Source organism: Caenorhabditis elegans, chromosome V (assembly GCF_000002985.6).
Source record: "Caenorhabditis elegans chromosome V".
NCBI lineage: Eukaryota > Metazoa > Nematoda > Chromadorea > Rhabditida > Rhabditidae > Caenorhabditis > Caenorhabditis elegans.
The window spans coordinates 4,495,649-4,512,095 of NC_003283.11; the positions used below are offsets into that span (position 1 = coordinate 4,495,649).

The 16,447-nt window shown below is 39.4% G+C and overlaps 1 protein-coding gene across 8 annotated transcripts; it reads left to right on the top strand.

Moving 5' to 3' along the window:
* Positions 1–1,814: 1,814 nt before the first annotated feature.
* Positions 1,815–15,799, top strand: unc-62 (Homeobox protein unc-62; the record flags this gene model as incomplete). Of its 8 annotated transcripts, none has more annotated exons than NM_001380635.2 (10): positions 1,815–1,941; positions 5,571–5,752; positions 6,071–6,221; positions 6,269–6,376; positions 6,935–7,192; positions 8,315–8,582; positions 9,327–9,472; positions 10,181–10,257; positions 14,231–14,500; positions 15,144–15,798. In NM_001380635.2, 2 exons carry the CDS (start codon positions 14,265–14,267, stop codon positions 15,241–15,243), a joined length of 336 nt encoding a protein of 111 aa, NP_001367923.1. The 8 variants fall into 8 exon arrangements, with proteins under 8 accessions (NP_001367923.1, NP_001024169.1, NP_001367924.1 ...); NM_001028998.5 differs by lacking the exon at positions 9,327–9,472 and adding an exon at positions 9,711–9,868 and having other exon boundaries at positions 15,144–15,469; NM_001380634.1 differs by having other exon boundaries at positions 15,144–15,243.
* Between the last annotated feature and the right edge of the window lie 648 nt (positions 15,800–16,447).

Genomic DNA, 16,447 nt, shown 5'->3' on the forward strand with positions numbered 1-16,447 from the left:
GTAAGCTTATCAGTTTATACGTCAGCCTCGTTGAGCAAAGATCTGCCTAGGTTTTTGAGTATGACTATGGAGAAGAAAAAGTAGATCAGATTGGGAAACAAAATGGCAAAACTATGTACAAATGAATCAAATTTTGTTAGCCTCTAAATTAGCTTTTTTTTATTCACTCTATTTTAGAGACTTATATCTAAGTTGTCCTTAGTCTTATTAAAAAATGTTTTACTGTAAAAATGTAGAAAAATATTTGCACAAATTTTGTCAGTTGAAAATTTTTTTTACAAGCCCTAATGGGATCGAGTTATAAGCCGTCAAAGTGGAGCAAAAAGAGGCAAGGCGGATAGAGCAGTAGCTCTTTTGCATAGAAACAGTAGCTATATTGAAAATGGAAAGCTTGTAAAAAATTGGTTTAAAAATTTGTTAGCCTCATAATTTTGGCCTTTAATTTAGGCCTTTGATTAATCTTTTGAGCTGAGCCTATTACTCTAGAATTTTTGAAACAACTCAATTCTGTCAATTCAAGCAACAAAAGCACCACACGCTACCTTCCAGGAAATCTGAAATCTATAGGTTAATCTTCTTCCCGTGTCTACCATGTTACCAAACAAAGAAAAACAGTCTGAAACTTTATCCCACTTGACACCTCCTACCCCTCCTCTTCCATATGATCCTAATCTTAATCCCCTTAGAACAAAAGGCGACGTTAATAAAGTGCAGCTGGAGTATAAGTAGATGAGGGAAACGGGGGATGTGGTGCATTGAAGGGAAAAAATGTTGAAACTTTTGTATTTTAATGTTAGCATCTCTATGTCTCTACTCTCTGATTATTGATAAGGAAAATGTGTCAAAAAATGACTGTGCTCTCTGGAAGAGGCGAAAGGTTGCGATATTTTATTACATTCATAGGTGCACATTTAGTTGACAATCTGGAAAGTGTAGTTTCAGAAGGATCTTGTTTAATTAATTAATTTTTTGTGGAAACTTGGAAATAGCTGACTAGGTTTGGTAGAGCTTTTTTGATTCCTGATAATGAATTTGAAAAATTAGGACATTGTCCGCAATTTCCTTAGTAGGCTTGCACCCGTCTTGCTCCACTTTAACAGCTTCTATCTCAGCTCTCTTTGATTTTATCAGAAAAATTTTAACTGACAAAATATGCGCAAAATGTTTTTCTATATTTTACCAGTTAAACATTTTTTGATCCAATCAAAAGCAACAGAGATATAGGCCGTCAAAATAGTTTCTCACATTTTCGGTGGAGCAAATTTCTTTCAGAAACCGAACTCACTTTTAGATTTTTTTTTAATTTCCAAACTAGTCACATTTCCTCAGCTCATGCTCATTCACATGACAAAAAACTTCCGGTGAAACTGGCGGTATAATGAAACTTTTTTTTCAGTCTCATACCGTACATTACATAAACCTTATCAAATAAAAAGAAACTAGTTCCAATCTTCATTCTTTCCACTTTATTTTTCCTTAGCACTTACATTTTTTTTGTTCGAATTTCAAAAATATAATGAGAACAGCTTTGTGCACCTAGTGGGGGCAAAAACGAACAAAAGCAATTTATCTTCAATGCGGAGGACATTGGACACAGGACAGCAGCATGTAAACTTGAATTTGCCCTCCTGGTTCATCTCTTGCGGAGCCTATTTATTATTTTTTTTTTCGAATCCATCCCTTTTTTTTTGGTGTGCTTTTTGTGCTTTCGGGCCACGAGGACCCATCTGCTGTTGCTCACGCACAGACTCTTTTGATAAATGATAATGAGTTTCACGTTTTCTTTTTCAAAATTTAATATTTCTCTCTTGCAGGAACATGAGCGGCGACTCAAAAGTGTGGGCTCACGCGTCCGCTGACACTTGGGCTGTTCAAAATGGAATTTCGACGTACGATTTGGACACGTCGAGCATCAAACGAGAGAAGCGGGATCACAATGAGGTAAAATTTAAGAATTGGTTGTTGTTTTAATTTGCGACTAAATTTCCTAATTAAATTGATTTCTGAAAATTGAAAAAATTTTTGCCGATTAAAAAATTCTTTAGGATCTTCACATTGTAGTTTAAGAAATTCAAAAATCAATTTTTAGAATTAAAAATAATTTTATAAATCGAGCTTTGAAGGGTTTTGTATTGTCTGAAACTTCAAAACTTTTGGAATTTCGGAAAAAAAAATGAAAAAAATGTTCAAAATGAACTGTAATTTTTCAGTTCTGTTACGATAAAATGCTTTCAGAAAATTGATAAAATCTATAAAATCAAAATTGTAAAAATTTTAGAGTTTCGAAATTGGTTTTTCATTGAAATATAAATTTCAAGAAACCGGGAAAAAATATTGTAATATTTCGCAAAAATTTGAAACATCACATTAAAGGCACACATTGTTTTTTTTTCTGAGTTGGTCTCGCCACAGGAGCTAAATTCAACAGATTTTTTTTCATTTGACATAGGAAAACAAATTTCAAATTCGGAAATCCACTAAAAATTCAGAATTTATTATGAAAAAAGTATATTAAAGGTGGAATAGCGCCAGTGGGAATTTTGTCTAAATACACTTATAATGATCCAAAACGACCGAATATTATAATAAAACACCCCACAAAATTTTAGCTTTTTCATAATTTCCGTTCAAACTTTTGCCAAATTGCCAAATTTTTGAAAAATATGAGCTTTCGAGGAAATCCAAAGCAATGTCGCATGTTTCGCCCCCTACAATGTTTCAACACGAATAATTAAAATAAGCTTAAAGTGTAAAAAATGTAGGAAAAAACTTTTTTTGGTCGACTTCCAAAATTATGAGTAACAAAAACTGAGTAATTGTCACTTTTTGACCGCAAATAAAAAAATTTAAGAAAATTTTTGATTGTTTTGATGTTTTTGTTTGATGTGTTTGTTTGATGATGTTTTATTACGATATTCGGTCATTTTGGGACCATAGGAGTGGTTTTTAACAATTTCCCCATTGGCGCTACTCCACCTTCAACAACTACCATAAAAATCTAAGAACATATTTTTTGGGTTTACAACCTACCAGTTAAAGTTCATAGAGCTAGTTCCACACATCCACGATATAATATGCAATTTAACAGCCGATGATCCGATTATCAATATCAACAGCATAAAAGCAATAACAAAATCCTGATAATTTTCACACAAATTGTCCGCCGCTTTTATCTTTTCTCTCCTCATTCTTCTTCGTCTCATCATCGCTCCCCCCCCCCCCCCCCCCCCCCCCACCGACCGATTTATCTCTTTTAATCACATTAATCATGTGTTTCTTATCGAGGGTGGAAAATTGGAAAATTGATAGGCGACATGGAATTTGGCTGCCAAGAATCGGGTACTACTTGGTAGAAAATGTAAATTTGTGTTAGCTGGAAAACCTGAGGTCCCCCACACTTGACTTTTTGCCTCGTCTCGCTAAAACAAAAAAAAGAGGAAAATGCAATGCATGTATTTTTTCGTCGTCGTCGTCGTCGTCGTTTTCTTCGTGTTTGACTTCTTCTACTCCTCTCCAAATTTGCCTTCTCACCCTCCTCTCACACCCGGGGTCTACTGTACCGAATTGAGTGCCTATTGGCGCAATAGGGCGGGGCCCCGGCGCATCGCTCTCTCTCTCACTCACTCCTTCTCTCGAGGGGGGCTAACAGGGGAAAATAGACTGAGAGAGAGAGGAGAAGGCAAGCGAGTCGATCTGCCCCCCGGTTGCCCGTTTCTCTCTCTTTCGGTGGTTTCTCGTATTTTTCCCCCACCAGGGAGAGTCAGAGAGAGGGAGCCCCGCCCACATTCACCCCACCAACCCTCCCCCCAACGATCGGACAAGATTGACATACAACCGTTTTGAAGTGTGTGAGAAGTTGTCATTTTCGATATTCATCTGTCTGTCATATTATTTACGTTCGTTCCATCATCATCGACATCACACGCAGGGCAGAGAAGAACACACGCCGCCACCGCCGGCCCATCAAATCGGCACACTAATCAATCGATCAACGAGAGAAGAAGAAGAAGGGGCGGGCGACAAGCTCTGACCATCATCGTGTGTGTGACAGACTGACTGACTGACACCCCGTTGTGGAAAGAGTTTTCGATCCCGACACGACCATCGTTCATCTTATTCAGCAAGGCCCCGTGTGTCGGCAACGACGATGGCGCAGAGGGTACTTCTTCTTCTTCTTCTCCTTCATTCCGTTTCCCCTCTGCTTCTTCTGACTTTGACATGATACCAGAAAGAGCGCCATCCCTTTTTCCTTTTCTCCTCTATAATTTATCGTTGTGTTGGGTGGTGGCTCGAGCTCATTCTTGGGTTTCCAATCAGCCATTGCGCCCCCCACCGCGCCGTCGCTGTCGCTTTTTTCCCGCTTTCTAGATCTCAAAATTGCAATTTTTAGGTGTTCGCCTTGTTTTAAGCGCTGGTTAGTTACAATATAGTTTCCCAAGCTTCAGAATATAGAAAAACTTGACCCCAAATACCTCGAAAAGTCGTATCTCTGCTCATCTCTAGAAAATCAGTGAATATAATACTTTAAAACTATAGTTCTAGAAAAAACAAATATTTTGTCAGCTTAGAACTTTTTGTTTTAACTGAAAATTACAATGAGCTGCCAAATTGAAGCTACGGTCTGCAAGACTAACAGTTGCACCCCATCGTCCAACTTTGACAGCTTATATCTCAGTTTTCGTTCATCCTATATAAAAATTGTCAACTGGCAAAATCCGTATTATTTCTTTTTCTATAATTTTGTAGTTGACTATTTATTTATATCTTCTAATTGAACCGTGATATAACTTTTCAAAGTGAGGTAGTGAGGTGGAATACTATCGACTTTTGCAAATCGTTAAAATAACACCAGTGAATATTTCAAAATATAAGTACTTATATTAAGCCCCTCATTCTTAAATTTTTCCTTGCATCGATTAGTTTTAGTTTTAGTTTCCGAAGCCAACACAAGAATCACAAATAGTTTTACGATCTTACCGACAGTATCACTTTTTCTCGGGAATCATTTGAAAAAAGATAAGAAAATGTCCCAAATTCCACCCCTTTTCCCCGTCTTCCCCGCTGACTAATAAAACCCATTAAAATGATTTTGATGAGCTTGGGCTACTGCTTAGAAAAAATGCCTATGACCACCACCACCAATGGTTCCAAAAAGTGTCAAAAAATTGGCCTCTTTAGTTATCAATACAATTTATCAATTAATCAATTTGAGAGACAAGACACAGAAAAAAGAAAAAAGAAAAAAAAATAGGAAAGCGTGGTTTCAATTTCTCACTTTATCCTTCCACCGTTATCCCCGTTCACATCTTCTTTTACCCGAATCGGGGGGCCGAGAAGATTTATTTCGTCAAAAAATCCGCCTATCATCTTGCCGAAATCTGGAACGGCGCCCCTTTGTACCGAAATTTCGAAAAAAAAAAGATTTTGGAGGAAAACTAAAATTATTGATTTTTTTTTTGCAAAATTTTTGCTAGCCATGTCAGAAGAAGAGATAAGATTTTACCCATAAATCCCTCACATATTTAGGCGCCTTTTAATAAAATTATCTAATCTTATCCATATTTTTTCAGCAGTTCAACGATGGATATGGTCCACCACCGGGCTCGGCGAGCGCCGACCCAGCCAGTTATATTGCCGATCCGGCGGCGTTTTACAATTTGTACACGAATATGGGTGGCGCGCCGACGTCAACTCCGATGATGCACCATGAGATGGGTGAAGCCATGAAACGGGATAAGGAGTCTATTTATGCGTGAGTTTTTTTTGAATTTTAATTTTATAAAGTCTGCCTACAAGGCCTGCCTTGTGCCTGTTTTTTTTTCAAAATTAAACATTCAACAAGTCATCAAAAATTTGTGAAAAAAATTCAAAAGTAGGCGGTAGGCAGGCAAAACATAGGTCCTCATGTTTGGAGACGTGCCTGAGAAGCTGAAGCTAAAAAATTTTGACGTAAAAAAAATTAAAAAATTTCAAAATTTTCTGCTTCTAAATTTCGTTAAAATTATTACATTTTCAAAATACTTTCAAATCGCTAAAAAAAATTGATTTTTAACAATTTTCAAATTTTCAGCCATCCACTCTATCCACTTCTAGTTCTCCTATTCGAAAAATGCGAGCTCGCCACGTCAACGCCCCGAGACACGTCACGCGACGGATCCACGTCATCGGACGTGTGCTCCAGCGCGTCTTTCAAAGATGATCTCAACGAATTTGTAAGACATGTAAGTTTCGGGGAAATAATAAAATGAAAAAAAAGAAAGTTTTACAGACCCAAGAGAATGCTGACAAGCAGTACTATGTACCGAATCCACAACTAGATCAAATTATGCTCCAATCGATTCAGATGCTTCGATTCCATCTGTTGGAGCTTGAAAAGGTGAGCATGAAAATTGAAATGAAATTCAACAAAAAAAACGTAATGCAAAAAAATAATCGTCTGCGTCTCGTACTTTATTTATTTTTTAGACAAAAAGTTGAGACTCCGCTTTGTGTGTGTGTGAACAGTTATCAGTTATCAGCTCCGCGTTCTGAAATGCACTTTCCCAATTTGGGGCGCCGACTGGCACCGTATCAGTGTGTTGAAGAGAGCTAGTTGAAAAAAGTGCATTTCTACGATTTTTGGTTTATTTTTCCAGGCTTTTGGTAACGGCCTAGGCTTCCAATTTATTTTTTACACGCTTTTTTTACGGCTTATGTCTCAATTGGCTTTAGTCTTATCAAAAAATTTTTAACTATTAAAATGTAGGAAAATATTTGGTAAGTATTCTGTCAGTAGGCAATTTTTTGATAAGACCAAAGGGAACCGAGATATAAGCTGTCAAATTGGAGCAACTGGGGTGCAAAAAATTCGGTATTTATCGTTTAATTTTCTTTAATTCGCACACACTTTGGACACTGAATTTTTAAATCGATTTGTTAACTCTTTTAATTCCAGGTCCACGAGCTCTGCGACAACTTCTGCAATCGATACGTGGTCTGTCTGAAAGGCAAAATGCCGCTGGATATCGTTGGCGACGAGCGTGCCTCATCCTCACAACCACCAATGTCCCCCGGAAGCATGGGACACCTCGGTCACTCATCGTCCCCATCGATGGCCGGTGGAGCGACGCCGATGCACTATCCACCACCATACGAACCGCAATCAGTTCCATTGCCGGAGAATGCTGGCGTAATGGGAGGGCATCCGATGGAGGTGAGAAATAGATTGGAAGGGAGGGTATAGGGATTGAATGATGTAGAGTAACAACTGACACTTTTTCGAGGGAGGGGGATTGTAGATAATTTAGTGGGTAGTGATGACGATCATGTGTGCGATAAATTTATCTGCAGGTCCTTTGAAGCTTAGTTTTTTTGGTGGGTATTTGAGGCTTTCAAATCTAAAAAAAAATGTTTTGAAATGTAGAATTTCAAAATTAGTTTTGTTTCAAGCTTCAAGTTTATACCTTATTTAGGCCACACAAAAAAGGACCTGATGAAAAATGGAAAGGCCGCGGCGCGCCGTAAATCGACCCCAGCCGTAGCCGAGCCAAAATGGCCTAATTCGGCAAACTCTTATATTTCAAAATACACCACCAGCAAACTGAACGTCAAATTTCTAGGAAAAAAATTATGCTGTGATATTACACATCGCGCGTTGTTTAGCATGCTGTTTTTTGAAATTATTGCCATGCACTGGCACGCTGATCTTTTGGTCGGGTCTAGCTTCACTTAATATCAGACATTATCAAATCAATAGAGCACACTTTCCCTTTTGTTGAACTCCAATCCGTTCCCCCCCCCCCCCCCCCCCCTCCCCCCCCAAATCACAACTGTCGACGCCTCCTCTTTAGGATAATTTGGCCACAAATATGGAGTCAATCTAGTAAAGTGCGCCTAGGCGAAAGATATATAGGGTGTCAATAATTGGATTTGCACACCGATACACATTCTGACCACACATAGGATCTCCCCTCGCTCTTTATCTCTGTCTCGTCTCACTGGGACGATGTATTTAGAGTGTCAAATGATTAAGCGAATATGGGTGTGCACAGCGGGATTTGGGGTTGTGTTGGGTAAACGATTTGGGAACGCAATGTTCGAGGCGGTGGTAGCCGGCGGCGGTGGCGGCTGCTTGCCTCGAACAATAAGAAAGTACTTGACTCAATGGGATTCAACAAGGGGGAGAAGGGGGTAGCGGTAAAAAGAAGACGACGTTCGAATTTGCATAATTTGGTTTTTTGAGAGAGGAATCGTTCGGTTCTTCATGTCTGCCGCCACAGAAAAATCAACAGGGGAATAAAAATTCATCTACACAACTAAAATGTTCAAGTTTCAGGGATCATCAATGGCTTATTCGATGGCTGGAATGGCGGCCGCTGCCGCATCATCATCATCGTCTTCCAACCAAGCAGGGGACCACCCTTTAGCGAACGGCGGGACGCTCCACTCGACGGCTGGAGCCTCCCAGACGCTGTTGCCCATAGCCGTCAGTAGTCCTTCGACGTGCTCGTCGGGTGGTCTAAGACAGGATTCGACACCCTTGTCCGGTGAGACACCCATGGGTCATGCGAACGGAAATTCGATGGATTCGATTTCAGAAGCTGGTGAGTTGGTTTTTTTCTAAGTTCCTAGATGTTAATGGGATATGGTACTTTTTAAAGGCTCCTTCAATAAGTGACCTTCAGAATAACAGTAGAAACATTCCACGTGTCGACATACCTATTGTCGCCTCGGCTAACAGCTCCCTCCTGTATATCGGACCTATGTGATGCTCTCCCTGGAACTTTTTCTCTTATATCCTCATTGTCATTTTTTCAACTTAACCTCTACTGTCTCTTTTCTTCCCTTTATTTCAGTCCAAGCATGAATACAATTCATTTTTCCAATAATTCATTTTCCAATAACACACACACACACACACACACACACACACACACTTGTATGTGCATGCAACTGACACTTCATTTTAATTCTTTGTTGGTTAGCTCCACCGCCGCTTTTCATGTGTTATTATTCTTGCGCAGGTCCCCTGCTTCACCACGCACCGCCGCTTCTTCAACAACAGCTTCTTCATCATCATCAGCATCAAGATTTTCTGCCTCATCATCCCCAACCGCCACAGAATATCATTGAGCAAAGCCTTCACTGTGCCGGTGTCTCGATGCTTGACGCTTCTCTTGTGCCTCCGTCGTCCTCGTCGTCTGAATATCATGGTGATATGATGTCCATGTACCCACATGATCCCACAACCATGTACCATCAAGAGCTGGGTGGTCCTTATGATTTTGGTGACTATGGTACACCTGACGTCGTAATGATGGACGCTGACGTCAAGAATATAAATTTAGCACCCTCGTCGGCATCATCGTCGTCGTCCTCGAAGAATAAACCGTCGACGCCGAACGGAGGACGGATAGGCAAAAGTCGAGGACGGGGAATTTTTCCGAAACAGGCGACAAATCGACTTCGGCAGTGGCTTTTTCAAAATCTTACGGTAAGGAGTTTTTTGTTTGAAAATGATGTCTTTTTGGTTTATTCACAATTTATGTTCACTAAACTTTTGTTTCTGTCTTTTGTTCATTTTACTCCTTCTTCTTCTTATTCTTCATGTTTTATCTGATCTCATTCTTATTCCAAAATCATCCGCTGTCCCCTTAAAATAAGAGCATCATTAGGGTCCGAATACAGGAGGGTCTAGATCCTTGCCGATCATGACCCGAAATGTATTCCAGGCGACGAGTTCTCCGTGTGCGGATCGAATGATGATGGTCGAGATTCGGTGCTGTCCGACTCGGCAAACGGAAGTCAGAATGGCAAGCGAAAAGTGCCGAAAGTATTTTCAAAGGAGGCGATTACCAAATTCCGCGCGTGGTTATTTCACAATTTGACGGTAAGGGTGCAGGCTTATCTCGAATATTAATCTCAAGTTCTTTTTCTCTTTTTTCTCACTTTTTTTTGTCTGATTCATTTCTCACCTTTCTTCCTCACTTTCTCTGTGTGAGCGCCCATGTCTTCATCATCATCGACACCTCCTACAGTAATCTAGATTTGCAAAACTTGTTGGGAGGTCGTCGTCGTCCGGAGGCAAGGGACGTACACATACTAGTGTAACACTGAATTTTTACAACTGGTCAGAGGTCACTTTTGTGGTCCCCCTACCCCAAACAGATGATGAGAGAAGGGGCTAATGTTCAATTTTCAGCATCCCTACCCATCAGAAGAGCAGAAGAAACAGTTGGCAAAAGAAACGGGTCTCACAATTCTTCAGGTTAACAACTGGTACGTTATTTTATCTACATATGTAATAGTTTATACTTTTCGGCATGAGCCTATCAAAAAGAGGGGGAGAAAAGTTTATGTAAAGATGGTGTAGAGAGCTCACTCAGCTATCAGATTACGCTTTTTGTCGGTGACTTCATATGTGTGTGCGCGCGTGCGGGATCGAGGATAAACACTGTGTTTGACCTACCCGGAGTTGCGTCATCGGGTCATTGATGAGGGGTTAGATTATCAGGAAGGGTAGGAAGTTTTGGGATTTACTATATTTGTCCATTTTGGGGACTATTGCCAGATTTGATAGGTTGTGCTGCTTTGGCGTGATTTTGCGATTTTCTGAAGTTCGTGTTAAAGGATTTTTTGATAGCTTTTTATTAGGGATTTTGTAAGCACGTATTCAAGGTTTTTGCAACATTTTTATAGTTAGTCTAAGTTATTTTTGAAAATAGATAAATTAAAAGCTCTGCTAGGCCTATCCAAATACCGTTTTTTTCCATATTAGACTTTCTCCCGTCATTGATCTGATTGGCTTACGGCGACGGCTTATATCTCAGCTGTCTTAAGGTTTACCAAAAAATGATCAACTAACAAAATGTAGAAAAATATTTTGCACGTTTTTTGTTAGTTGACAGTTTTTTGATATGACTAAACGGAAACGAGATATAAGCTGTCAAAGTGAAGCGAGAGGTGCAAGTCTAATAGGGAAGTACGGTACTCTTACTCGCGGCGAGACCCATTTAAATGAACCCGTGCTCCTTGAAGTTCTAGATTCAAAAACTTCCAAAACTCTAATAGATTGTACAGTATAATCAATCTAGCTTGTGTCCAACTTTCTCCGCACCTGTTTGATTTACGGGGTGTGAATAGAGACATTGAAAAATGGATAATGGTGTTACCACCGCCCATCATCATCATCATCATGATACGTTTTCCAATTAAATCACGCTCCATTGCACACACAGAAAGTGATCGGTTAATGGGATGCGCATGTCACCAGATACAGAGCCACGTTAATTAGTGGTTAGCAACAACTGTTGTTGGGACAACAAGTAAATTGACGGTTTTTGTTACAGCGTAAAACTGTCTTTGTTTTCTTTGTCATCACAGCTCCATCGGAAATTGTAGGCCTGAATAGGTAAAACGTCTACCTACAAAACTGGAAATAAACTTTTGCACTTCTGCACTTTTTCGCTGATCGTTTTCTTTTTCAAAATCTCATTAATCTTCGTCTACACCACAACCACGAGCGGCGGCGCAACTTTTTGTTGTGCCCGTTCCAAGAATAACTGTACTACCTCCACCACCTTCATTCAGATTCAGCCCTCATTATCCTATTCCGCGTTTCCTTTCTCCGCGACCACTACTACTACGACGACGACGAACAACGCTCATTTAGTGGACATTTGACTGACATTTCGTGTCAAACTGACATACGACCACCCCTGTCGAATGGGGTGGTCCACCTTTCATGCTCCTCCTTGCCTCTTTTTGGAAGGTGGTGCTGTGAGGGGGCTTACAGATGGGGATTAGGAAGCTGATGATAGGGGTTGATAACGGTAGATGCTTCTCCCGAAGGAGTTGGAAGATTGATGGAACCGAGGGGAAGGAAGAGAAGCTGCTTGGTATTGCGCTAATGCATAACAAATTTTTGTTTTCTGCAGAAGCTTCTGATCTACATAGTTCGGGGGGGAGAAAATTAGAAAATTCAATTAAAAGTTAAATACCAATTTTGTTATTGTCCCACTGATAGTTTCCTAATCTTAAATTCTGTCTAACTTGAGGGATGCATCCAGGTTCTCAATCTAAACTGAAAAAGTCCCCCTAAGCAAGATGAATCACAGATGTTCGCGGCAACTACTATGTTTCAAAAAAAAAATTTCAAAACTGGCAACAGTTGAAAAGAATCTTCTTCATCCTTCTCCTCTCTTGTCGTCTTCATCGTCCCCTGTCGATTACCGTATCCCTCTCGTTGCTTCTCTATTACTCTCTCTCCATCTATTCCTTCTCTCCAAGGCGGCAATTCGAACAGAGGGAGTCTGGAAATAGTGTAGACGGCAAAGAGATTGGAGAGAGTTGGCTGGCAGAGAGACAGCCTTGGCAATGATGGATCGCCGCAGCTGGCGACGTTGACAAGCCAAAGGCGAAGCAGATACAGCCAGTGGGAAATATAGAGTAAGAAGAGAGTGGAAAGAGGCACACACACACACACACACACAGGGACGTGCTTCGGATGTGGAGAAGAAGGGTTCTCTGGAAAAATTGTGAGAGAGAGTGAAAAAGATGAAGAAAAACTGCAGGCAAAATAGATGAAGAAGCGCTTCTTCATAAAGAAGAGTCGGGGGTCGATTTGTCAATTTGGTTGATGGTGAAGGTGTCAATTTATGAGGAAAAGAGTGATTGCTTTTTTCGGCGGTTTTCGACGACGAGACTTGATGGTGATGATACGGGTAGGAGGGACAGAACAGGGACAAGATTTATAGAGACAGTTGAGAATTGATAAAGATTGACAAGGTACTAAGATTGATGGTGGGAAAAAGGAAATTGAGAAAAGTTGGGGTGATGATAGGGGAATATGGTTTAGCTCTGTAAAGTTAAACTTAAAATCTGAATTTTAAATTTAGAATTATGACTACGAATACAAATTCTATAGCTCTGAATAGTTAACCGGGGACGCTCTACAGAAGCTCCTAGGAAATTCTAGTATCGGAGCATTTCTGATTACGAATGCAAATGTTATGGCCTAAAATTACTCCGATTAGATTTTTAGGCTCCGGTCCAGTCCTGTCAATTTTTTTTCTGAAACTCTGAAAGTTTAAATAAACGTCTCAAACAAAACTATAATATTTACAAATCAGGTTCCTTTTAGAAAGTTTCTATTTATATGTATCGTTTCATTTTCTTTACTATTAGTTCAATCGATTCAGAACAGTTTGCACATAAATTCCTAACCGGGTCTTACCACGAATTTAAGCCATGAAATTTGATGAAAGGCTACTATTGGTCCCTACATGAAAATAACTAATGTTTGAATTTATTTGCTACACATTGAAAACGTTATGTTGAAAATGCAGTGAATCTTGTAAAGCAGCATTAGTTTGCCACGTAGTGTCAGAATGTCTCATTTCAGCTTGATCTACATAGATCTACAAAAAATGCGGGAAAAGAGAAACAGAGTTCTCAACTGGTTTCGTATTGTTAAGAACGTGCGGACGTCACATATTTTTGGGCGAAAAATTCCCGCATTTTTTGTAGATCAAGCCGTAAAGGGACAGCCATGCACCGCGTGGTTTACCATTTTTCTTTTTTTTTTTGAGGCTCTATATATCCCCAGAAAAATCGAGCAAAAAAGTGATCAACTGAAAATTTATAGAGCATGCTTTCTATAGCTCTTCAGTTGAACTTTTTTTTCATAAAAAATTGGTTTCATAATCTTTCTGAAACAAATTTTTCAGATTAAAAATTTCAGGCTCATTCTGATTCCCTTTCACAGTCCCAAACTAAATTCTAAACCAATCAGATAATCATCTATAACACACACTTGTGCCCTCATGAACCCCGTAAAGCCACGCTATAAAATCGTTTTTTATGGGCTCGTCAAATAGTTGTCTCCCCCCGTCCATCCATCTCCTCCCAAGTTTATATTACGAGTGTGACACAAGTCATTGCCCCCCTCCACTGGTCACTTAGGTTCTTTAAGTTGTGGTTAACGCGATTTATGCGATTTTTATGATCTACCCCCGAATGCAACTTAGTTGTTTCTTGCAATTGCAACATTGATTCTTATCATCATCTGCCTCCTCTCCTTGCCACTAGCCTTGGTTTAAGTGAGACGCACATAAATTGTCACGATTTGACACTTTTAGTGGCTGTTTGGGTCCGATCGGACATCGCGATGCAACTTGGAAATTATTTGTTGGGGGAACGAGATTTAGATGAGATTCCATTGAAACTTCTTCCTAAAAATATTTTTCTGCAGGTTCATCAACGCTCGACGACGAATTGTACAGCCAATGATTGATCAGAACAACCGAGCCGGGCGTAGCGGTCAGATGAATGTTTGTAAAAATCGACGACGAAATCGAAGTGAGCAGTCACCTGGGCCAAGTCCCGATTCGGGATCGGACAGTGGAGCAAACTATTCACCGGATCCATCGTCGCTAGCGGCGAGCACAGCAATGCCGTACCCAGCCGAATTCTACATGCAGAGGACGATGCCGTACGGTGGATTTCCATCATTCACAAATCCGTGAGTTTTTAACTTTTCTAAAATAGTTTTAAAAATTGTACGAATAGCTTATACCAAATTACTGAAATTTTTTAACAGAGCTCTGAAATTTTGGGATTTTTTGTCGGTCGCGGTCGCCTACTTTTCTAATAACTTTGAAAACGTTCTGAAATTTTTTCGAATAAAACTCTAGTGCTCCCTGGCTTATATAGAATTGAAAACGACTTTTAAACTTTTAAAAGTTTAGGCCTAAGCCTGAGCCTGAACCTAACCCAAAACCTAAGCCTAAGCCTTAGTCTAACTTACGCCTACGCCTAAGCCTACGCTTAAGACTAAGCCTAAGGCTAAACCTAAGCCTAGGCCTAATCCTAAGAAAAAGCCTAAGCCTAAGCATCAGACTAAGCCTAGGCCTGAGCCTAAACCTAAGATTTCGCCTAAACCTAAGCCTAAACCTAAACCTAAGGCTAAACCTAAGCCTAGGCCTAAGCGTACACCTAGGCCTAAATCTGAAGCTAAGTCTACACGCAAGCTTAAGCCTAAGCCTAACCCAAAGCCTAAGCCAAAGCCTAAGCGTAAACCTAAGCCTAAATCTTAGCCTCAGCCTAAGACTAAACCCAAGATCAAGCCTGATTGTGAGCCTAATAAACGAATTCTCAAATTTCAGAGCAATGCCATTCATGAATCCAATGATGGGCTTCCAAGTGGCTCCAACAGTAGATGCTCTTTCTCAACAATGGGTTGATCTCTCAGCACCACACGAATAAGGGTCCGAACATATTTATTACAACAGTATACCGCCAAAGGTTCTCCTCAAATGATCAGTTGTTTTTTTTTGGAATCGTTTTTCCAAGTTTTCCATGACTTTAAATGTTTCTCTCTCTCTCTCTGCGTCTCTCACTCCCTCACACTCTCTCTCTCTCTCTATAACTACTACAGATTCGCCAATTTCCATGGTAAAAATGGTAATATCGACTATTTGTTATTGTTCTCAAAAAAAAAATTGTGACCACAGGGTTAATACCACACATTCAATTGCTCTCCAAAATGTAATATTTTTTGACAAAATATTTGAAAATTGAAAACTGAAACTAATTGATTAATTCCAGTTCATATCAAATGTATGTTCTTATTCTCCTCCTCCAGTTCTCCTCATGTTTGGAACTCATTTTTCTAATATTTCAGTCCTAAAATTACAATATACCTTCTTTGTCTCTCTCTCTCATCACCACTCGTTTGCCTTGTCGATTTAATTTCTTTTTTCTTTTTAATATTTGTTTTTTTTCCTCCATGAATATAGAATTAAAATTTTAAACTTTAAAAAATGTTTTAGTTGGTTTTTAACAATGTACAAAAATATGAAAATAAGAAACAGACTGTTTTTTATGCTAACCTCGGACTTCTGGATGAATCCAGTGTTATTTGAAAGAAGACCTTCTCGATAGGCCCCTGCAAAAAAAAAACTAGCGGCAGGGGCCACTTGGAACTGGAAAAAAGTCAATCTGAAATTGCTATCAGTGCATTTTTCCAATACTTTAGAGGCCTGTAAAAATTCTCCAAATTATTATTTTTGAAAATTCTTATGATTTTTAGACTATTTCGAGGTAGACAAGTATTCTGGAAGCTTTTTAGAAATTTTTATTTTTTTTTAGAAAAAAACTGAAAAATTCCTTGAGTTGGGTGAAAAAGTTTCAGATTTTTACAAAAAATCAAAAAATTTCCAAAAAAATTTCTGAGCACGGCAAATTTCCAAAATGTGGATTTGCCGAATTTGCCCAGCTCGGCAAAGTTTGTAATTTGCCGCACACATGAAAAATTTTGTCCAAAATTAGTGATTTCGATCAAAAACTTAATGAAAGAAAACATAGCAGCATTTTTCTTTCATTTTTTTGTTCAAGAAATCCACACAGGCAAAAATCAAATACAACACAGTGAGCTTAGTTTTTTTTAATTAATTTTGGAATTTTTTGA